Source organism: Gasterosteus aculeatus, chromosome 6, assembly GCF_964276395.1.
Source record: "Gasterosteus aculeatus chromosome 6, fGasAcu3.hap1.1, whole genome shotgun sequence".
Lineage (NCBI taxonomy): Eukaryota > Metazoa > Chordata > Actinopteri > Perciformes > Gasterosteidae > Gasterosteus > Gasterosteus aculeatus.
In genome coordinates this window covers 4,297,296-4,322,238 of record NC_135693.1, presented here as the reverse complement: position 1 = coordinate 4,322,238, position 24,943 = coordinate 4,297,296, and the positions used below count along the sequence as shown (strand labels likewise).

At 44.0% G+C, this 24,943-nt stretch overlaps 1 protein-coding gene across 1 annotated transcript in view; it reads right to left on the bottom strand.

The window, feature by feature from the left end:
• The window catches only part of wdr11 (WD repeat domain 11), a 35,625-nt gene extending 30,728 nt beyond the window's left edge, over positions 1-4,897 (bottom strand). Inside the window, exons 1-5 of the mRNA XM_040178763.2 lie at positions 4,648-4,897; positions 3,580-3,691; positions 2,010-2,163; positions 1,660-1,833; positions 1,327-1,528 (exon numbers count right to left, since the gene is read on the bottom strand). Of these exons, the coding sequence (XP_040034697.1) occupies positions 1,327-1,528; positions 1,660-1,833; positions 2,010-2,163; positions 3,580-3,691; positions 4,648-4,733 (728 nt within the window). The 5' untranslated portion in view covers positions 4,734-4,897. The remainder of the gene's footprint in view (positions 1-1,326; positions 1,529-1,659; positions 1,834-2,009; positions 2,164-3,579; positions 3,692-4,647) is intronic.
• Positions 4,898-24,943: the final 20,046 nt, after the last annotated feature.

Here is a 24,943-nt window from a genome sequence, read left to right as displayed (position 1 = left end):
CAACATGACCGAGAACATTATCCGCTTAGAGAGGGGGGAGGGGCTTCAGGACCCGCTGAGGTAAATCACACTGTTCATCACACCAGCTCACTGAAGTCAGGCAAAGCGGCAAAAGGGTCAGAAACGACGAAAGAAAGGAGAAAGTCGCTTGACCCCAAACTCAAGCTATTAAGCTGTGCAATTACCAAAAAAAAAAAAATCACTCACGTATCACTCTGTCGCTGCTCTGAACAAGCCGTGGAGATGTGCCGACCGCTACACGGAGACACACGTGAGTGCACGCCACCACAGACCGGAGCAGCGTGTTCATTGACAATGTTCAATGAACCTAAATGACCTCAGCTCAGACCCCGACTCAGTTATTCCCTCAGCCCAGATACTGTACATTATTTAGTCACTTCAGCTTGAGCGGCTCATGCCCCCCCTCCTCCCTGCCCCGGCTAAGAAAGGTGCCAGTCGGCACAAAAAAGATAAAACAAAACTTCAAACTCTCATAACGCACAAAAAAAGCACAAACAAACCCATATAATAGCTGGGTACATTTCAGAGTTTGAAAAGGTTCTCTTATTAGCGTCACATTTTAAATATTAATTATTTTCCATATTCTTTTATCTTGTGTCAAACCATCAAGCGCAAGAACAAAGGGCTAAAGAGAGATGCTGCAACATGATGAACACCGCAGACACACACAAAGGCAGACTGATGGAATACAGCATTCTCTGGGGTCAAATACACACATTGCGAAAAAGCAGCAGGCAGAAGGTGTCTCAGACACACAGAGCTGGCTGAGGTTCCCACTGAAACTTTTTGAAAAGCACGACTTATGCGATTTCGCAAGTTTGAGACTTAATGGCTTAAAAATGAGGTTAGTCACTGCTTCTTATGAGTCGCGGTAGTGAAAAAGATGCAGAGCCGTAAAACATCCGTCACATCGCTTTGAGTTATCACCGAATAAATAGGCTCAATCACAATAATAGCTTCAACCCTCCTTTAGCGAAAGGAAACATTCTCCGGCTCAACCAAGGCCCATTGTTATTTCCACAAGGCTGTCATGTCATCATTCTCTTCAGGAAGCGTCTGATGGATCCCCCTGTCAGGTGCCTCAGGCGTGACAGACATACACATCATCCCCCCCAAACAGACAAGGTGTCAGGGTTCACTTTCAGCACGTCAGTTAACGGAGAACAGAGGAGGAGCAGCACGAGTTGCAGAGAGAATAAAAGAAGTGTATATTTGGCAACCCGACAAACCAACGCGCAGGTGGGCTGACGGATCTATGGACGACTTTTCAAAGTGCAGTCAATGTGATCGCACGTCAGGACTTACGTGGGTTTCTCGTTGGTGATGAGCACTTTGACCTTGTTGAGGGCCTTTTTGGCGCCGGTGGGGACCGGCGCGGCGGTGGGGGCGGGCTTGTTGTGGGCGGGGCTAGCGTGGGGGCTGGCGATGTAGACCTTTTTGCCGGCGCTGCTCGGTGGTTTGGAGTGGGAAAAATCGGTGATGAAGACTATTCCTTCGCTGGTCAGCACTGCCAAGGAGAGTTAACAAAATGATGAAGAAGCCTATGCTTGTAACAGCTGTCAGTACTGTACTATGTAGAGGCACGATGCATCTATGTGGGAGGGGAAAAAGGACACACGGTCAGTGTGGTTCACCTACACGCCATGTTGGAGGAGTCAAAGGGGTCAAAGGAAAAGGAGAGGATGTTCTCCGCGTAGCTCTTCTTCCACAGCTTGGTGCCCGTGTCTCCGTTCCACAGGACGATGTAGTTGGGGGGGTGAATGGCTAACAGCAGATCACGAGACGCATCCTGATTCCACAGCCACTCCAGGTCTGGTGGCGGAAGGGCAAGACGGAGAAGAGGAAGAGGGTGAGCGAATGAAGACCACACGGGCGTAATGAGGGACGATGGATAGAGTCCCATCATGAAAACAAATCCACCAACGACAGGGTTACATCCACAGTACTCATGGATAAGGACTCAATCCAGGCCCACAATGGTCTCTTACCTTGGATGGGTTTGGAGTGCTCTTGGATCTCACAATGGGGGGTGCCGCTGACCACATCCCACACGATGATCTTCCCCGAGGCGTCGCCCGAAGCCAGCCGCAGACAGTAGGGAGAGCTCAAGTTGTGGTAGTAGTTTTCCCTCGACCATCTCACCTATCAGACGCAGAAACGTTACATCCACGTCTTGCCATCTGCAGCAGAGGATTGGCCCTCCACCGATAACCACCATGGAATTTATTGCCCATTACTTTCTACCAAACCGAGAGGAATTAAACATACACACACACCCAACACAGGAGCAACCTTCACAATGGGAAGAAGAGCTGAACGTGGGGGGGCGACAACTTAGCTCAAGGTTACACAAGTGTTGACAGGGTGATGAAATACGACACCCTCAGCAGGTGTGTGTTTGCAATGTTTGTCAACCTATTTGTTTGTGGCCTTCTCAACCTCTCCCTGCCTCAGTACACGCAGGGCGCTCTGGAAATGTCATACCCATGAAACAACTTGAATAACTCTACCTTAATTTTCTATCGGGACATTTTTTCTTCAGTGGGGATAAAGAGGAACCCTGTGCGTGTTCTGACGTGCAAAAATCTGTTTAATTTCTTCTCCAGTAACATACCGGAGAATAAATAAATCAATACAACACACAAACAAAAACCCTTCAGATTTTGTCAATCCCCTGAAATAAAACCACTAACAGCCCTCCAAGTCCCAGAAAACGTGGCGATACCAGGCTAAAAGCACATCTGCGTGATAGCCCAGTGTGTGTGCAGTACACATATGAAGTTCCACGTTGTTAGAGGAGGCTTTTGTGAAGGCCTCACGGCCCAGAAACCTGTTGGGAGTTGTGTTTCTGGATTATTTTTAAACTGGTAAGTGCATATTGTAGCCTCTAGAGACTCTAATGTTTGGAACGGTGTGAAGCATTCATATACTCGTGATGAGAACATGATATCCCCGTTGATATCTGGATTTCATCAGTCTGGCGGCCTTTAGGCCCCCCCCCCCCTCGGGTGGAACCGGTTTAAGCTGCAGCTTTACTAGCTTGAGAATTGTAGCGTGAATCTTTACAAAATTCTATTTAGGATGACAGAAGAGAATGAAAAACTTAAAAAAGATGTATAATACGTTAAGCAGAATAATTAAGTAAAATGATTACTGAAGAATTTTCTTGACTTTTATTTAAATTACTTTTACTTTTTTACATATTTTTCACATTTCTAAACTATTTTAAACATTGTTGTTTTTTCTCTGTCATTTATATCTCTAATAGCACTTTGTAAGCTTTGAAAAGTAATATATAAATCAACTTTATTATTATGATTATAACTACTTATCAATTAATAACTAACATCCAAGTGTTCAGAATTTGCTATTTACAGCTTCTCAAATAGGAAGGTTTGCTCTTTCTTTTTTCTCCCTTTGACCTTTGGATTGTGCGGTTTTGGGCAGGTTTCTGATACTTTATAGACAATGTTTTATATTTGAAAATAGAAAAAAACCAAGAGCATATTCAAAGAATGTAAATCTTGTGACGATGAAAGACCCACTGAGGACACTCACCTTGACCACATTAGCCTTGTGCTTCTCCAACACCTGGATGGTCTGAGACGTCTTTGGATCGATGATGAGAATGCTGGAGTGACATCCCTGAGCAATCAGCCCCTGCCAACCCCTTTAGTAGTTGAAAGTCAGACAGAATGACAGGAAGAGCAGGTGAGTCACTCGGCCGCTGTGAGTCTCCAAGAGAAGTTCATTGTTGCTGAGGGGAAATTTGCCAACCGAGGCATAAAACCAGTCTCACACACACGCACAGCCTCAGGTACACAAATACACATAATAAAATACAAGGACACATTAAGTGATCAAAGGAAATCTAAAGTAGGCCGTCCCTTAAACCATCATCATCAGTGGCCAGTAATGGAAAACTAATCATCGTGAGCATTTCCCTGTTTGGTGAGCTTTGATGAAATGTTCAGCCTGTTAGACCCGTCCTTTGATCATTCAGACCGGACTGAAATACTAATGCTCTAGAAGGAGCTCAACACCCCACGAAGCTAAATTCCGACGTGAAATCAAACATTATATTCTACAAGCCGACATCAATGATCCTCAATCCAATCTGTGCACATAGGATATCTTTATATCTGCAATGTGGCTGGACCTTATTCTACAGCGGCTGTTGCAGACACAGAATATGGATCAGAAGAGCTACACTGAACGTTTCTAATAAAGAAGAGGAATGCAGTGAGGTGCATCAGGAGTAACACTTGATGAATTAGTAATAATTAAGGTCTGGCTAAACCTAGTTTTTGTTTTACAAACAATGCCACGACCTAAAGGAACACCCCACTGGATTCCTTTGGAGAGGTGAGGGTTGAAGGAAACCCACCAGGCCCCACGGACTGTCACCGCACATCACGTGACAGCAGCCTCCCCGACGCTGAGAGGAAGCTACGCTGTGGCCGTCGGTTAGCACTGCGGTCATCGCAGGCAGCACGCAGGGGGACAGCGCGATGAAACGCATGCCACGGAACCAACAGTCCGCTGACGGCGCGTCTGTCATCACTCAGCGCGTCCCGGGGACGTGAAGCTGCTACGTGATGCTAACGGAAGACGGGCACTACTCACCAGTCTACAGCCGCTTTGTTCTGCAAATTGAGAGTGCCAGTCAACGTCCGAGCCGCGAGTTTGATGTTGACCGTGTACGGAATCATTGTTCTCCAATAGCGTTTTTGCTACATTAATAGTTGTGGTCCGAAAGCTGAAACAACTGTTTAGCTTCTGTGGTTTGTGTGTGAATTCTAACAGGAAGTAGAACGGTGTTTGCTAAAGGATCACCGTGAGGAAACAAACCATAGCGGAACCAATTTGTCTGACCGGAAACAAAATATTATCGAATTGAAAACGTAAAATGACTGATGGTGCTATTAAGAAAACAAGTAAAATTGACTATCAAATGTCATTTTTACGTGATTCTCTTCTCACTCTCTTTATCAGTACAGTTTGATCCCTTAAGAAATATAAACTTAAAAAGCACGTTTTTCCATCACTGTCAATAGTGTGGTTCATCCCACTATTTCACAATGTATAATAGCTTGATAAGTGTTAACAATGTCTAATTATGACCAATTGTCCCAACAATTTTAGCATCAACCATTACAATCTGCCCTTGGCATGATTTATCAGACACAGATGATTGCATGCACACTGAGTGTATTAGTCTTAAATACTAGAGCATTGGTCACCAAACTAAGGCCCGCGGGCCAACTCAGGCCCGCCACCCCCCTTTGACTGGCCCCCCAACCCCTCTGCCCCCCACTACTTGAACCGGCCCAATGAGGCAATCCCCAAAAGTCGTCATGGCATAACGTTCAGTTCACTTCCGATTCACTCACTTGTTGCGATGTTGCCTGAGGCGAAGTCGATGCTGACAGTGTTGGCAAGTTACTTCCAAATTGTAATTGTACTGTCACTCGCAGACTTTTTTTCCCTCTGTGCCAAAATGTTTTGCGGTGTTGGTGGATTCTTTAAAAAAAAAAAAACTTCCGCGCAGGACTTCACTGTGACTGTTTAGAGACGATGTGACCGGCATGTAACGTTAAAGTGATCTGCTCCTCTAGCAGGCGGTCACTCTCTCTCTTCGGAGCCTTCACCGTCTCCAAACTAAGCGCTGTCTTGCTCTGTTTCCCTCGCACATATTAATCAAAATAGTCATGGAAATGTGCCAAAAAGTCATGGAAAAGTATTGGTTAACATGTGTATGAACCCTGAATATTCTGTATTATGGTTGTGCTTTAGTTTTGAGCCTACTGCTCATTTCATTTTCACCCTGACCTAAAAAATGTTTACTGAACATGCTCACCTGGATAGGCATAAGAGCTGGCTAGTTGTTCTATTATTCATGTTATTATAATTTCAATGTTTTATTTATTTGATAGGCCTATTTATTTGACCTTTATTAAGTGCTGCACACAATTATTATTAATATCAACAGGCCTACCTATAATTTAGAATTTTTCACTCACCTTTGCCAGTGTCAATCACCTCAACTAGGCAGATGTTTCTCACCTTGACAGCTTTGATGTTATTTTTATTTGAAAATAAATAAATGGAATATCTGTGTGAAGACTCGAATACTACTTTTGCAAACCACTAGTAAAGATAAAAATATGTGCCAGGAATCAAGTGTTGATATAGTAGTGTGGATATAGTAGTGGGGATGGCTGTGCCAGGCTAGTAATCTCTACTACACAATTATGCCTGCTAGTGGTCATTTTGATCTGGGTCATACAATTCTTTGTTATATAGCTGACCCGGCCCCGGCCCCCCATCACAGTCAGGAACGATAATGTGGCCCCCAGAGAAAAAAGTTTAGAGTCCTCTCAGCTGTTGAGTTTTTCAGTCTGGTGGTCCTGCATTTGGCACTTCTTTACCTCCCGCCTGAGGGTAGAAGCGTGAACAGACCATGTTTGGGGTGGGTGGGATCTTTGAGAATGGAGGCAGCTCTCCTGTGAACCCTGCGGTGGTAGATGCTCTGCAGGGAGGGCAGTGGGGTCTTGATGATCTTTTCCCGCTGTCCTCACCACTCTCTGCAGGCGTTTGCGGTCCATTGTGGATGTGCCGCCGTACCACACGGTGATGCAGCTGGTCAATATGCTCTCGATGATGCAGCTGTAGAAGTTGCTGAGGATCTTGGGAGACATCCCAAACTTCCTCAGCCTCCTCAGGAAGTACAGCCGCTGTTGAGCCTTCTTGACCAGCTGCGTTGTATTGAGTGTCCAGGTGAGGTCCTCGCTGAAGTGGACCCCGACTTGGACCCCGACTTCACCCGCTTAACTTCAAGCTCCTGGATGAAAAGTGGTTGATGAGGTCTCCTCTCCTTCCTCATGTCCACTATCAGCTCCTTGCTCTTGTCAATGTTGAGGGTGAGGTTGTTATCCTCGCACCATGACACCAAACTGGCCACCTCCCTCCTGTATGCCTCTTCATTCCCCCCAGTGATGCGTCCTATCACTGCGGTGTCATCAGCACCCTCCGGTATGTCCGCCCCCCCATAGTTGTGAACCTGCGGGAAACACTGATATGGCATAATATAGTAGAACTAATATAGGACTATATATATATAATTATACATTTTGAAGAATTTACATTTGCCTGAGCACTTCTCTTTCCCATTTAAAACTGGCTAATATTTATTGTATATGTTAGAAAAACAACAGGTCCTTGCTCTGACTACTTTGGTAGTTGGGCCCAAAACAGCCTCTTCCATAATAGCTGTTTTCCAGAAAATTCTAAGGGGAAACATAAACCACCGATCATTTTTCTAATATATTTATAATATTAGTTGTTTTTAAATGGGGGAAAGAGGTGCTCAGGCAAATGTAAATTCTTCAATTTATATGTGTGTATGTGTATATATAATATACTGTATACGTGTATATGCGTCATGTTATCCTGATGCCACGTTAGTTTACATGGTATTGATGTACCCTTTGTTTTGTCTGTTCCAGTTTGACAATGATCAATCCGATAACTGCAGAGGATGAAAACATTACACATATGAAAATCAAGGCTGGTAGTTCATCTTTATTCGTAAAGGAAAGTATAAGCTAGCTGTCTGTTCCTGCCAAGAGGAAACGCAGGTTGAGGACAGCAACACATTAAAGGTGCAATGAAAAACTGTTTTGTCATTACCAAAGTAATATATTAATATTCTAATTGAATGCAATATACAATATTTATATTCATGAAGAGAACCCTTTAAAAGTGTGTAAAATGATCCTCGTAGGGTCAGATGTGTTATGTAGCTGCATTAAGATCAAAGTTAGATTATGGGAGCTGCGTTCATGGATCTGAATCAGAAACTGTATTTAGAGAAGATGATCCATAACATCTGTGTTTCTCCATAGTGAGACACACTTCACACACATAAGAAACTAACACAAAACCTTGGTTTGCATCATTGGAACTTCCTTACCTCCTCGTGTTATCTGTAACTATTTTGGCCTGCTATTGACTTTAGTGGTAAATTGTATTCTTTTATCATTAAAAACAGAAGACTGTGAGGCCATCCCAATAGACAGACTGAGAATAAGAGTCAGCCTCCATGTTGTTAGAAACACTTGTGAAAAATGTCTGATACAGACATGGTTGCTTAACATTTTTTATATATACTTCATCTCCAGTCTGCTTTGCTATAACCATGATCGTAATTTGTAATACTTCTATTTCTGTTGATGTGATTTAAACCTTGTTGAATGTATTCTGGTGGAGGTCTTTCATAAATATATATATATATATACAATTACACAAATTAGGTTTGGATGTAACACTAGATCATTGCGTTTCTGGTTCCAGAAGAGTGCAGTTGGATATTTTCACTCGAAAGTATCTGCGATATTTGTCCTTTACAGACTTAAGTAGTTTTTTGGAAGATTCACCCATTTTTCAAAGGTTACATCGAGTCATTTAGCGACAAATAAAACACCAGTCTTTTTCAAGACTACACCCCTTTTCAGGGCTGTCCAACAGTCTTTTTCAAGACTACACAAGTATTCACCATGTACCGCGGAAACACCCAGAGAGCTGGAGCTGGCGCTTCATTCCCTGGACGTCCTCCGACTGTATACAATGTGAGTATTGCACTTTCTCGAGCCAACAATGAAGTGCACTGCCTGAAAAGGCAAGTGAGCGACCTCAATGCCTACATTGAAACTGAGAAGGCCAATTTGTGCCGCCAGTTAGAAGGCAAAGATCTGGCCTTTGATCAGATGGTTTGCAAGCACAAAACAATGCTTTCAGACCACCAGATCCAGGTCCAGAATCTTATTGGGCAGAACAACCATTCAGTTCTGAAGCTCAGAGAGACAGAAGAACAACTCACTGTCAAAACTGCTGATCTCACGGTCAACAACCAGACCTGGCAGCAGAAATATGAAGAACTGGAGGAAAAGACATTCAAGGAAATGGATCAACAACAACAGTCCATGGAGTCTAAAGTAACAGGGTTACTTTCCACCAACGTTTCTCTTCAAGAGCAGCTGCACAAGCAGCAGGCCAAACACCAACAGTTGGAAGCAGAACACAAACTGCTGAAGATCAAGACAGAGGCTCTGGCTGAGACCATCAGGGAGATTGAGGGTTTATCTTTGAAGCTCACCGAGACCACAGAACAACTTTCTGTCAAAAGTGCTGAACTCACGGTCAACAATGAGACCTGGCAGCAGAAACATAAACATCTGGAGGAAAAGACATTCAAGGAACTGAATAACCAACAACAGTCATTGGAGTCTAAAGTAACAGGGTTACTCTCCACCAACATTTCTCTTCAAGAGGAGCTGCACAAGCAGCAGGCCAACAACCACCAGTTGGAAGCAGAACACAAACTGCTAAACATCAAGACAGAGGCTCTGGATGAGACTATCAGGGAGAACGAGGGTTTATCTCTGAAGCTCACCGAGACCACAGAACAACTTTCTGTCAACAACCAGACCTGGCAGCAGTTGGAAGCAGAACATAAACTGCTGAAGAACCAGAGGGATTCTCTGGCTGCTTTTAAAAAGAGCCAAGCGGAGACCCACCACGAGATGGTCACAAGCAGTGGTTTCTTGATCTCTAAGATCCGACAGGAAAATCAGATCCTAATCACCAGGATCCAGGATTTAGAGGATGACAAAACAATCCTTGAGAACATCTGCCTCGACTTAAAAAAAAAGAAAAGAGGCCTTTTTGGGAGACGGATGCAAGACCGGCAGACGGAGATGGACAAAATGAGGCGCAAGATGCAGGACAAGGAGACAAAGAAATAGGAGACAGAAGAGAAGAAAAAGGAGACCATCCAGGACGTCAACATCAACGTGCCTGAGACTGGACACCTGTAAGAACACCTTCCTTCATCTCCCACTCCATCCTACCTCCTCCATCTACCCCCGCTCCCCTTCCACCCGCTTGAACATCTGCCCCCCCCGGTCATCTGTGGGTTCCTTCCCTCCTTCTAAAAAAAAAAAAAAAACTCCTATCAACATCTGGAGGATACCATCACCAAAGAAACTGTGCCGTTGCCTGGTGGCCTCGTCTCCCTGGGGGCGCGCGGCCAGCTTTACCTACCAATTGCATTGGGGCGGGCAAACGTTACAAACTGTACACCTCTCTTTTGCTGTCAGTTGTCATTTCAGCACGCACCAGAGGTGACCCACTGCCACCCCTGACACCTCCAATGGCAGTCCTTTCCCAACGGGCGGTGGGAGATCAGAAGGTGCACCCCTGCGCGTTCTTCTCCCGGCGTTTTCTTCCCGCGGAGATGAACTACGACATCGGTAATCGGGAGTTGCTGGCAGTAGTAGCTGCTCTGGGGGAGTGGCGCCATTGGCTGGAGGGGGCAGAGCAGCCATTTACCATTTGGACAGACCACAAGAACCTGACATTCATCCGGGCGGCCAGGCGTCTCAATGGGCGACAGGCTCGTTGGGCCGGTTTCCTCAGTCGGTTCAATTTCTCCCTGACCTATCGTCCCGGTTCCCGCAACATCAAAGCGGATGCCCTGTCCCGACTACATCAGGGGGGGGGACTGGCCACCGAGGAGTCGGCACCCATCGTTCCCGAGACCCGGGTGATCGGCATGGTGGCCTGGGGCATCGAGACTGTCGTGAGGGGGGCGCTGCGCTCCCACCCTGCACCGAGTGGCGTACCCCCACGTAGGCTTTTCGTCCCGGAATCTGTCAGGCCCCGGGTACTTCAGTGGGGCCACGCCAGCCAGTTTGCCTGTCATCCCGGGGTCCACCGCACCTTCACCTTCCTAGCTCGACGTTTCTGGTGGCCCACAATGAGGAACGAGGTGAGGGACTTTGTGTTGGCCTGCCCCGTTTGTGCCCGCAGCAAGGCCTCTCACCAGGCACCTGCCGGGCTGCTGCAACCCCTCCCTGTTCCTAGCCGTCCCTGGTCCCACGTGGCCTTGGACTTTGTGTCTGGATTACCGGCCTCCCAGGGTAGGACGGTGATATTAACAATAGTAGATCGGTTCAGTAAGGGGGTGCACCTGGTGGCCCTCCCCAAACTCCCTTCGGCGTCAGAGACGGCGGACCTCCTGATGAGCCATGTGTTCCGGCTCCATGGCCTCCCCCAGGATGTGCTCTCGGACAGAGGACCTCAGTTCATATCCCAGGTATGGCGGGCATTCTTCAAGGGGTTGGGCGCCTCTGTCAGTCTCTCTTCTGGTTATCACCCACAGACTAACGGGCAGACGGAGAGGATGAACCAGTGTGTGGAGACGGCACTCCGCTGTGTGGCTGCCAGGAACCCGTCCTCCTGGAGTCGGTTCCTCCCATGGGTTGAGTACTCGATTAACTCCCTTGTTAGCTCTGCCACAGGTCTCTCCCCTTTCGAGGTGTCGCTGGGGTACCAGCCACCGCTGTTTTCGGCACAACAACCTGAGGTGGCAGTTCCGTCGGTACAGACTCATCTGGACAGATGTCGTCGCATCTGGGGAGTCGCCAGAGCCGCTCTACTCCAAGCGGCTGAACGTAGTAGCCGGGGGGCCAACCGTCGCCGGAACCCAGCGCCAACATACCACCCCGGGCAGAGAGTTTGGCTGTCCGCCAAGGATCTTCCCCTGCAGTCAACCGCCAGGAAGCTGGACCCCCGTTTCGTGGGCCCCTTTGAGGTCACGAAGGTGCTCAGTCCTGCCGCAGTGAAGCTGAGACTACCGGCTTCTATGCGGATCCATCCTGTGTTCCACGTATCAAGGATTAAGCCCGTCGCCTGCAGTCCTCTGATGCCTCCTGCCCCGGACCCACCTCCACCCACAATCGTGGATGGGCACCCTCAGTGGAGGGTTCGCCGACTGTTGGACGTTCGGCGTCGGGGGCGAGGGTACCAGTTCCTGGTGGACTGGAAGGGCTATGGCCCGGAGGACCGTAGCTGGGTATCTCGCCGGCTCATCATGGACCCGGGGCTTCTGACCGCCTTTTATCGAGCCCATCCCGAGAAGCCTGGCAAGTCGCCGGGTGGCTCCCTTGGAGGGGGGGGTAGTGTTAGGGCTCGACCAGCCAGAGAGTCGCACACCTGACGCCGCTCTGCTCATCGCCACAGCTGCAGCTCGTCAGCTCATCCCACAGGGAGGTTAAGAAGCAGATCTGCCAGTGGCTCGCTGTGAGTTCGTGCTCTGTGTTTTCCCCAGAGAGGGTTGATTGTTCTTCCCCTGTGCTCCTCTTGGAAACCCTTCCGGAATTCCCTACGCAGAGTTTTTGTTTTCCCTGTGAGTATCGTGTGAGTTTTCATTTTTTGATTGGACTAAGAGCGCCCACGGACTGGAGAAGTTTTTGGAGTTGCCTTTTTTTGGTTATTTTGTGAAATAAACTACGCCGTTTTCCGGCTAAACCTAAGCTGTGTCTGGTGTCGTGCACTTGGGGTCAGAGACAATCCATAACACACCCTGTGTATTGAAATTCTTGTGCTTACCTTTTCTGGAAAGCCGACCAATTTTGAAATTAAAATAAAATATACAATATTTACATAAATGTACATGAAATAAAAATAAAAATGAGGTAAGGATAAGGCAGAAATGAGGTAAGGGGAAAAGTGCAAAACTGAGCAGGTTGTAAAAGAAAAACTTAAATTAAATGAAATGTGTGCAATATAAATTAACAGTACAGTAACAGTAAGTGAAATCCTAACAAATAAAGTGCAGATCAGTTGTGAGTTAATAAAGTGTAACTCTTTGGCTAAAGCAGTAGTTTGAAATTTTGGGAATATATGCTTAACATGAAGCTACCTCAGGCAGCCCATTAGCTGCAAATAACTGCCTCTAAAGCTTATTAAGTAATACATCAGATTCATTTTTATTTAATCTGAAAAAGACATAAAAAGGATAAAACAGTTTGGGGCAACACGACTGAGGTGTTTTTTTAACGTCTGGGGCATTTTAAAAATAAAATAATGAATGCCTGTTTTCAGGTCTGATTTATAGCCATCAGCGCCTCACTGCTTCCTCAATCAGTCACTCGACCTCAGCTCTCCCCTGTGTTGTGATTGGAAAGAAAAGTTCTAGTCATTCTAGCCTCACAGGACGGGTCTTATTTGAAATAGTGAAAGGCAATAAATCACTGCTCTATTTCTCTTGCTTGTTTTTCTTCCTAAAGCCTATACCTTTCTGTGGCTGTGTAGCAGCAGTGTGTAATGAAGGTTCTGTAATGAAAATGGAGAGCAGTAATAATCCCACTTTGGGTCACTTAAAAACCCAATTAGTGCCTGAGTGCTCTGACCGCATTTGACCCCAGATCGTCAGCTGTGTGAAATCCACTTTATTTCTACTCCCCATCGGTCCCACCCACACCCACCGTGCTGTGATATTTTATTGATATACAACATTTATTGCATACTTGGTTTCCTGCAAATAATGTGTGGATGATAAAAATAATGCTGCAAATTCTGGGGATACACAGAAGTTTGAGTAAAAACACTAATAGTGGCCTTTGTTAGAAAGAAATGCTTGAGGCACGTCCTCTTGGATGCCCCTGGATAAAACAAGATGGAATACCATGTCAAGTGCCCTTAACATCAGTTTATTCTCTATCACAGTCTGCACTGTGATAGAGAATAAACTTTAAAGGGAAATTGTGCAGCATTTATAAGTAAGAAAACATTGCCAGTCTGCACTTCAAAGCATCCAGTGGCTGTGCTGCGGTAGGCTTACTTGATCTGATATCAAGTCATTACATGAAATGCCTGGTCATTAGTAAGGCACCATGTGTAATGTTGAACATAGACATATTAGAATGTATTGGTCAACTATGAGATGTAGCGGACAAACATTGTTGAAAACACAGTAATTTTCTACCCAAGGAGAAAATGTTATTTTACTGGAAAGTAACAGACTTTATGCTCATTTCTTTTATTACTCATTTTCACGGCGAAAGGAATACTGTGAATTGGGATTTTTAGACTGTAAGTATGTAATATATTTGGCACTATATTGAAAAAAGAGAAAACCAAAACCTTAAAGCAACAACAAAATAGCAATAACCCAAAGCACAACAGTTTCATACTGATGTGCTGTCAGTGCCTCTCATCATCATCATCATCAACTCTCCAAACTTTTAACACAACAAATTCAACACAGACAGTTTGTTTTCATGTTGGATTTAATGAGACGCTGAAGCTCTTCCCCCCCAGAGTCTGCATGCTCCCATTCCTGCCAGCCTGCCTGCCATCTTCCATGACTTCCCATCAGCAGACTTCCTCCTGCGAGCACAGGGGCCACGGGGAAGATAAAACGGAATCAACAGGGCCATAAAGTCTCATTGATCTCTCCACCACCGTATCAATCCATAAGGGAGATTAAAGTTATCGTTTCGCTATGTCACATCACGGTCAAGGCAGCCAAAAACAGCCTAAATTGTTTTATTCCGATGTTGTCGTCAACAGATTAGGCTTTCTGGTGCCCATGAAGCATATCAGATCCAAGCGGAGAGAATGACTTAACACTGCGCCTCCATATTTCAAACAGTCTCATTTGACGGTTACAGTGTCAAAATGAGTTACGATGTCCCACTTTGAGACCAGAGATCCCCACAAGATGTCCCTGATTTATTTTTATCGTCCAGCCAATTGAACATCTGCCACATGAATAATTAAGAGTGAATGAGTAGAGTAGTGAAAGCATTGTGTGTAATTGGTAAATTCTAAATTGTGACCAAAATGAGTAATTATATCATCAGGCTGCATGATTTCTTCAGATTGGGAAAATGATGCATGAGGAATATATTCTATGAATTATGAATGCACTAGAATCTGGAGTGAAACTGAGTTTACATGATATAAGTATGAGGATTATAACACACATCACCTTGGGCCTGTGGAAGATGACAAAATAACCCTTTGCATGTGAAAACTCATGTTGGCATACAGACAAAAAAGCTGAATCACCAGGAGGAGAAACTCTAAACATGAAGATTCTTGCATGGCTCTGCCAGTATGAAAATGTTATATTATAATATGCTGTGGAGGGGGTCAATCACCAGATCTCAACCCAATTTGAGGGATTGTCTCTTGTAGTGCTGTTGAAAACAACAAACGAGCGATTGTCTTTTGGAAGAATATATTTTCATCCCTGCCAATTTTCCTATGTGCAGGAAACACACTTTATGGGCAATTGCTTGTTTTATTGCTTTATCTTTTCACCCAGCTGTATCTATTACTCCTACATACGTGTTTGTGAACACGCATGAAGCAACTTGGGATCATCAGATATCTGTTTCTCCTTGGGCATACACATTCTTTCCTATAAGTTAAACTATGCATTACACTGATCATTAAACCCTTTCTCGAACATAAAGATTGAAACCACTTGAATATTAGTAGGAGGGAGTTAATGATTCACTTTAACCTTGTGACCCATTCGTCCAGTGTAAATATGCAAATCTTCTCTCTACCTCACTGCAATTGAAAAAACGACTGCAACCGATTTGCACTTTTCTAATGAATACAGGATGTTATCCTTTGTCTATAGCTTATGTTCTAGTTGTAGTGACTTATATATGTATGTAAATGTATATTTATATATTATTCTAATATATTCTTTCTATCTGTCCAGCCATCCTTTCATCTGAATTACTCACCAAGTAAAACGGAGACATAAATGACCATTTAATGCACTTAAACGATTTCCAGTGCTTGTTGAAGACAACCATAAGTGGCGCCTTCGGGCCGGGTGGAAAACAAACCACATTATGCTGATGTGACCGTCAGCATAAAGGAACCGTTCTTGCTGTGGCCGCTCTCTGAATGTGTTCTCGGGGTCTAATAAATGACAAGGTGACGAAATAGTCAGGCACAGGATGCTGTTAAAGAAGACAAGCCTTCCCAAGAGGAGTATAAACAAAATGAATTAAACTTTAGGGGTGTGATGTGTCAATAAAACAGTAGAACACATTCAATATGCATGATTGACAAGGCCTCACGGCCTGTTTGTTGCACCAAGGTAGAGTCCAGCATGAATACATTAGGGCTTTCTTTGGGACCAGTTTTGAAAGTATTTCACCAGCTTAATGAAGTCTATTAATGAAGCTTATAAATCTCCAACAACATGATAAACTTTATACCACCACATCTAATCTTTTTTTTTTTACATTTGCCTATACAGTTCAAATCATCCATACGTTGTTCCTAAAGGTAGAGAGTAAAGGTTTGGGCTCACACACATTCTCGTACTATCATTGTACTCCCACTAATGGGACTTTATCTGACCGTCCACATTGCTATTCGGCTCTCTGATGAAAACTTTCTACAGCGAGCTTTCCCTTTTACGGAGAAGAGAAAGTGAATAAGCACATCTCTGGCAGCCTTGTTGGTAATGGCAACTAACCCAGTTGCCAAGGATACACTTAAATCATAGTCAGATATGGCGGCACAACAAAGACATGGAAGGGATGTGAGAGAGACCTTTCTCAGTGACATTGCATTCCGACGCTGTGGAAGCGTTGATTGTGCAGGCTTTATAATGACAAACAGTATCGATTTTGGTGCTATATTGAATCACAACTGAATACATTGGAGTGAGATGGAAGGCAGACAGAGAACGAAGTCAGCTCAAGGGCGAAGCCTGCAAAGAAATTGTAAGAATCTGCAGTAAACTGGGACGCTTGTTAGCATATTCTAGCTGCACAGTGAGACTGTGCTGCCCTCCACTCCACACCTCCAAAGGAAATGTACCCAGCCCGGAAAAATGACTCACCTGTGCACGTCTTTACTGAGTGTAAATCTGTGTGAGCATACAACATACACACATTACGTGCACGTGTTCACTGGTATGGGTTTGAATTAGAGGCACGTCGTCATTGACTAATTATCCCAGTTTCAATTAAGCCAGATCATTTCCACAATCAAGGGTGCATGGCAGCTCAATATTAATGGACCAATCAATACCTAAGCGTGATTGTGTGTGTGTCCCTGCAAGCCTCTGCAAGTGAATGAGAAGAAATAACAAAATGTGTGTCAAGGACGGCCAAAGGCCACCAGAAATAGACGGCAAAAGGTTTGTTTACGGCCCCTAAAGTGAAAGTAAATCTTCCCCTGTGATTGTCAGTGTCTCCACTGTCATGGCCTCTCGTGTTAAAAAGCAGACCTTTAGTTTCGAGCGAGTCCACAGGATGTTTTCTAAGGATTCTGGTCTGGATTCACATTTAATAATAATACTTTCATTAGTTCCGGGTAACCGAAGATGCTTTACAATGTAAATCTAAGTAAGGGAAACGTACAGATGAGATAATTAGACAGAAACTAAAATAAAATAAAAAAATACAACTGGAGAAACTGGAGAATGAGTCACGTAGGGGTTAGCACTTGAAAGCGAGTTTGGAGAGGTGGGTTTTGATGGCTTGTTTGAATGATGCTTCGGTGGGAGGATTTGGATGGGGGGGGGGGGGCGTTCCAGAAGGGGGATGCAGCAGCTGAGAAGCCCCTGTTGCCTCAGTCCGGTGCCTCAGGCACCGGACTGAGGCAACAGGTCGGGCGTGGAGGGGGAGGAGATGTGAGATGTAGGTAGGAGCCAGTTGTTTAGGGCTTTGTAGGTGATGAGTAACATTTTGAAGTCTATCCTGTATTTTACCGGGAGCCAGCGGAGGTTGCATAGGACCGGGGTGACGTGAGCAGTCGAGCGGCAGAGTTCTGAACATATTGGAGTTTGTTGAGGATTTTGAAGACTGGAGGTTATGAAGGCATGGAGGACATTTGAAATTCTTGGTCCGACTTAAATGATCCCCAAGATTATTCATACAGTATGTGACCTCGGGTTTAACTTCCATTCTCTGAATGACAGTAGAGGGATGCTGAACAAACAGGAGTCAAGATTTCAGGATGGCCAACCAGTCTCTCTTTCTCCTCCAACTCAACTGGGACCCACAGAGTGAGTACTGTTGAATAAATCATTCATCAAACTTTGTATTAAGCTCCAAAACAGCATCTTCATTATTGAACAAAATGGATGCCTTTGTCAAGCACTCACCAGTAGCACAATAATCACAACAAAATCACGTCATTATTGCACCTGCATTTAAATTAATCACAATTTAGTGTAAAAAAGAAGAACAATACTTGATAGTTGTTTTTACAGCAAGTCAAAAGAGTCAGAACCAGGTTGAAATCCCAATAGACAACACCAGTGCAGTCGTGACCAAATGTTTTAACTGCTTGTTCTGTAGGCTGAGAAGTGATTCTTCCTTACTTGAGTGGGAACGTCACTCAACTCTTTCAGAGACTTCAAGTAACGGCCAAAATTAGAACACTTTTGAAGCCTTTCATAATTTTGTTTTTGGTTCTGGCAACCATCAAATGTTAGCGCTGAACAAAATGCAGTTGATGGTGAGATTAGAGAAGTCTGGGTGCTGATGGGTAATCAATCATCCTAGCTGCTGAGATGAGAGCAGGTTCCACAGCAGTGATCCTGAGGCAGTGACGAGCAGGGAGCAGAGGGTGAAGAGGGAGAAGAGGCAGGGAGACACCGGGGCTTCAAGAGAGAGGAGGTTAGTGAGATAAAGTGCACCAGAGCGATCACTTTCCTCACAGGCAGGGAACCGAGACCTGAGCGGGCAACAACTAGTTCGCACTTCAACCTTAAACCCAAATCCTCAACACAGTCTCAATTGTTTGTATAAAAAACGTGCAAAGTTTAAGAGTTGTGTGGATCCCAAAATATGTTGCAGGAGACACTTGGTTATTAAAACCCTGGACCGCTTTGTAAGATATGCTAAACCAAGCTGCTTTTCCTCAAATTTGAAAGAAACTATGTGTGTTATTCTGTATTACCGAGTGATGAATTTATTTTGGTTTATCAGAGCACATGTGTATTTTCACCATTCAGGAAGCCATTTTTTTGCCTGCAGCTATTTATCACCTGCAGTCATCGTTTCAAGCGTTTTATGACTTTGGTTAAAATTACATACAAAATAGTTAAATAATTCTGGGGCATAAATATGAAATGCCTTTAGCTGTATTGTGGCATCTCAAGGGGAAAGGTAGGAGAGGGGCGCTACATCCAGTCATGATCGGCGGCCAGACCGCCACCGTGGCCGACACTATATCTCCCAGACTGCCTCATCACTCACCAGCTGCAGGTGACTAAGGCACCGAATTGAAGCAAAGCTGGGAAGCTTTAAAAAGGGCAGATGGGGGAGCGCACATGACACGAAGGAACTCGGCAAACAATTTGGGAACGGACAGCTTCCCATGGAGGAACGGAAAGAAATGTAAAATGAAGAGGAAGACCTTGTAACTCGGACGTTGAGTTTTGTTTGTTGAAAGGAACCTTCAGGACACTTTATGTTTATTGCTGGACTTTTGATTTTGGATAGAAAAGGGACTACCTGCGTTGCCTGTGGGATAGAATAATACATTTTCTCCTTTTTTTTAAAAAACCTTCTGATTGTGCCGGTTTTTCATGTCTCTTGCACTGTCAGTGGCTCCTGAGCTCCAATCTACCTGGCCATGCAATACATTTGCCTTTTTTACTGATACAATTCAGACCATTAGACAATTAGACAAGCAGTCAGTACGTTGACACCAAAACCAAGGTATATTGTGTACCGAACTCAGAATAACATCCATATGTAATGCCATGACACAATTTAATTCAATCGACAATACAAGCCTAGATGTATAGGGCAATATCAAACTTTGTTTGTTTGCCTTTGTTAAAAAAGTGTTTTTTCAACAGCTAAACTACTTCTTGGGGATAAATAACGTTTTTGATGCCTTCCCGTCAGGCTTTTGACAGCACCACACAGAAAAAATACTGTTATTTTCCGTAAAATAGGATTTCTTTTTACAGTGCCGCCTCGCCTGCCCTAGGGACATACTGTGACACAAAACCATATATCAAGAGGAGTTGTTCCACTGGAAGAAGAGAGATATGCAATAAATACTGTAAAAGCTTAATGGATACATGTATTTATTTAAGCTCACAACATTGTTAGCAAGGCAGATTGCATGCATACATCCATGTGTCTGTCTGTGACATTCACAACATGGTTAAATGACACATTGTTAGTACTGGTTTGGTTCTAGCATTCCCAACTGATCTTAATACATTTAATGGATTTTTCAATTCAACCCAAACTAAGAAGGATATTTAACAACAAAGGAGTACAGTGTCTGCATTTTACTATTCGACTGCTTTCAGAAATAAGCAGATTCGTATTGACTCCCTTCCCCCTTTCCCCCCTGCTTTCCCTTCAAGGTCTTTTCTTTTCAGGAGTGTTGAATAAAAGATGACCCCCCCAACTCAAATGTGTTGCTGATGTACTTCCTGTATTTTTGTCTGTAGTGTGCACCTCAAATGGTGAATGGACTGTACTCGTATAGAACTTTTCTAGTCTTCTGACCACTAAAAGCACTTTAACACCTCATGTCATCTTTCACCCATTCGCACACTGAAGACCCGAGCTACCATTCACAGTGCCACCTGCCCATCAGTAACTAGCATTCACGCATTGTCACACAGTAGTCCCAACTACAAGAGCAATGTTGGGGTCAAGTGTCTTGCTCAAGGACACATCGACAAGTGGGTTAGCAGGACCTGCGATCGAAACGCGAATCCTCTGATTGGAGGACGACCAAGAATTCACCACTACTTTCAGAACCAGACTGTTGACTAAATATAACTGGAGGAAATAATGAGTCAATACAGTGAAAGATTTTGTGTGCTGCGTACACTCTAATACATTTAGAATATGTATCAGCCTTAATGTCTTTCCATATTATTCTGAAGGGAATGGATTAACAAGCAGGGGTGAATAACTTAGACGTTGACTGTGTGAGAGCACATAAAGACAGGATGCTGACTGACAGTGTAATTCAAGTAAGGATTGCAATTTGAAAAAGCTGTTGTGGTGATGTATGTAAATTAAACATTCAGATGGACAAATGTAAAGTAGCGCGTCCAGAGCATAAAAAATGTTTCATCTTTCTGCCTGTACTGTGTACACCAGCAAATACATAAATCAAAAAGTGTTGATTTTGGAACTCAGCAGAGCAGAGCCATGTTGCAGTAGGAAAAAGGTTTCACAGCAGCAATAACTGGTACTTCGGAAATGTTGTTACATTTTCCATGGACGACCATAATCATCAAAGATTTTCCTGTAGTCCTCATTATTTTTCAGAGACAGGAAAGGCAGTAGGGAAACAGGCAGAAAAGGATTCTTTTACAGATGCTCCATCAGCATAACCTGGCGCCATGATTAACCATCTAAGAAGCCATTGAAAACAACATTTCTCTGCTGTTCTTTGCTTGTGTTGAAAGGATGAGTACTACGGTGGCCCTGTGCAAAACACAACGGCAAATAGGAAAACACAACGAAATTAACTTCTTACGGAAAGGGTAGGGCCTTATAGCAGAGGATGGACCCTTCTGATTGGACGGACGGACTGTCTGTCTTTGCGTCAAGTGCGTCAAGTGCACTTGACGCACTCCCGCCACACATCCAATTCCTCGCGCCAAGGAATTGGACTCTGGTCCCCGAGCCGTGTCGGCCACAGCGTCCGCGACGTCCACCGGCCGTAAGGCTTCAGATTAAGAGGGTTAAAAGACAGACAGTCCGTCTGTCCAATCAGAAGGGTCCGTCCTCTGCTATCTGCTATAAGGCCCTACCCTTTCTGTAAGAAGTTAATGTCGTTGTGTTTTCCTATTTGCCGTTGTGCGTTCCTATTTGCCGTTGTGCGTTCCAATTTGCCGTTGTGCGTTCCTATTTGCCGTTGTGTTTTCCTATTTGCCGTTGTGTTTTGCACTTCAGGGCCACCGTAAAATACTCATACTTCAATGCTAACGTCATTAGCGATATAGCTCACCTCAAAGAGAATTGTTATTACTTGGTGATGCTCTGATTTATTTATTTAATAACATTACCTGCAACCTCTGCTGTACTTTTTAGTGTCTGACCAAATATGGCCTTTTGTCATCATCAGCAATCAGTAATTTCATATCAGTAATTCCATATAGAATAATATGTCTGTTTTGAGCAAGTGCAGCTAAACAGAAAGTCCTTATGTTTGAGTACTGGTTCCATTACCTTGAGTCCGATAAAGCTTGACTCCCTCATAGGAAAAAAAAGTTCATTTTGCCTTCCAGATGCTTGAGAAAATAATGCAATTCTGAAATGCTTTCTGCTAAAAAGCGTGGTGCTATTTAGCTTTTTATGTGTTCACTGTACACTCCCCAATGACCACTGCTAAAGCTTCTCCTCTTAATAGAGGAGTCGTTGCCCGTATATATGGAGGGAACAGGATGGACTTGGAAGCATATCTTCTAATGAGCAGCAATTTAACCAAGGCGACAAACTAGAGCAGAACTAATAAAATGAACAACAAAACATGTCATTGCCGTTTGAATGTATTTTCAGGCCTGATGCTGGACCCAGAAGGAGAGGAAAGAACCATTCCAGCGTGTTTGTTGTGTTGTGCGTAAGCGGATGCCAGAGATGGGCAGTATTTCTATTACTTGTTTGAAATACATATTTCAATTACTTTTGTGTATTTTGTCATTTGTATTAGAAAAAATAGTAACTGACTAACTAAAGTACCTTAATTTGTAACAAAATATTTAAGAGTGGAGTAATTTTCTGTTTAAAATACTCAGTAAATATTTAGTTTGAATGTGACAGATGTCAATTAGCTACATAATCTATTGTGTTATATAACGTATATATATGAATATGATTATAATATCAAGCTAACAATCAATGCTAACATGCTAATGAGGCTAGCAGTTAGCCAGGCCATGACAGTAAATCTTAAAAAAAAAAAAAACATATTTCCAATTTATGAAAGGCATATTATGAAAGCATTAGTTTAATTTGCTTTTTTAGTATACATGGGACTAATCTGTGATGTGAAGTTGTTGTCTTTTAATAGCTTTGACATTCTGTGACTGTTTTTTTTTGTGCAGTTCACCAGAGCTTTGTGTATATTATACAGTGCATCCGGAAAGTATTCACAGTGCTTCACTTTTTCCAATTTTTTTTATTTTACGGCCTTATTCCAAAATGGATTAAATTCATTATTTTCCTTAACATTCTACACACAACAACCCATAATGACAAAGTGAAAATGTTTTTTTGCAAATATGTTAAAAATAAAGAGCGAAAACATAACATGTACATAAGTATTCACAGCCTTTGCCATGACACTCATAATTTAGCGCATCCTGTTTCCACTGATCATCCTTGACATGTTTCTACAACTTGATTGGAGTCCACCTGTGCTAAATTCAGTTGATTGGACATGATTGAGAAAGGCACGCACCTGTCTATATAAGGTATCACAGTTGCCAGTGCATATCAGAGCATAAACCAAGCCATGAAGTCCAAGGAATTGTCTGTAGACCTCTGAGACAGAATTGTATCGAGGCACAGATCTGGCGAAGGGTACAGAAAGATTTCTGCAGCATTGAAAGTCCCAATGAGCACAGTGGCCTCCATCATCCGGAAATGAAAGAAGTTTGGAACCACCAGGACTCTTCCTAGAGTTGGCTGCCCAGCCAGACTGAGCGATCGGGGGAGAAGGGCCTTAGTCAGGGAGGTGACCAGGAACCCCATGGTCACTCTGACAGAGCTCCAGCGTTGTTCTATGAAGAGCGGAGAACCTTCCAGAAGGACAACCATCTCTGCAGCACTCCACAAATCAGGCCTGTTTGGTAGAGTGGCCAGACGGAAGCCCCTCCTCAGTAAAAAGCACATGACAGCCCGCCTGAAGGACTCTCAGACCATGAGAAACAAAATTCTCTCGTCTGATGAAACAAAGATTGAACTCTTTGGCCTGAATGCCAAGCGTCATGTCTGGAGGAAAGCAGGCGCTGCTCATCACCTGGCCAATACCATCCCTACAGTGAAGCATGGTGGTGGCAGCATCATGCTGTGGGAGTGTTTTTCAGCGGGAGGAACTGGGAGACTAGTCAGGATTGAGGGAAAGATGAATGCAGCAATGTACAGAGACGTCCTCGATGGAAAAATGCTCCAAAGCGCTCTGGACCTCAGACTGGGGCGACGGTTCATCTTCCAACAGGACAACAACCCGAAGCACACAGCCAAGATAACAAAGGAGTGGCTTCGGGACAACTCTGTGAATGTCCTTGAGTGGCCCAGCCAGAGCCCTGACTTGAACCCGATTGAACATCTCTGGAGAGATCTGAAAATGGCTGTGCACCGTCGCTCCCCATCCAAACTGATGGAACTTGAGAGGTTCTGCAAAGAAGAATGGGAGAAAATGCCCAGAAATAGGTGTGCCACGCTGTGGAATCATACCCAAGAAGACTTGAGGCTGTAATTGCTGCCAAACGTGCTTCAACAAAGTATTGAGCAAAGGCTGTGAATACTTATGTACATGTTATGTTTTCGTTCTTTATTTTTAACAGATTTGCAAAAAACAGTTTTCACTTTGTCATTATGGGTTGTTGTGTGTAGAATGTTGAGGAAAATAATGAATTCAATCCATTTTGGAATAAGGCTGTAACATAACAAAATATGGAAAAAGTCAAGCTGTATAACCCACCTGAATACTCTGATGTCAAATAAGTAAGAAAACAGAAAATCCAGGAACTGGGCATTTGCACCGCTATCCCGGCAAACCCATGAGGCGCTCTCATGAGGAGAAGGACGACAGCTGGCCTGGATAAGATTCTCAATCAAGACCATAAGCCACCTGGCTTCAATGGGAATAGCAAAACCTGAGAATTTCCACATTTTAAATGAGAAATACATTTATTGCATCTGGCACCAGTATTTAGTATTTTAAAATGATGCATTTATTTGAGGGGTATTTTGTAGCAATGTACATTTTGATGTTTTGCCCTTTTCTGATGAATACTCAAATGGGGATGTGGTTGAAGGGCTGTGTCCTTGCCAGATTACAACACACTGAAGCCGGTGTCTTCCAATCAGCTTCT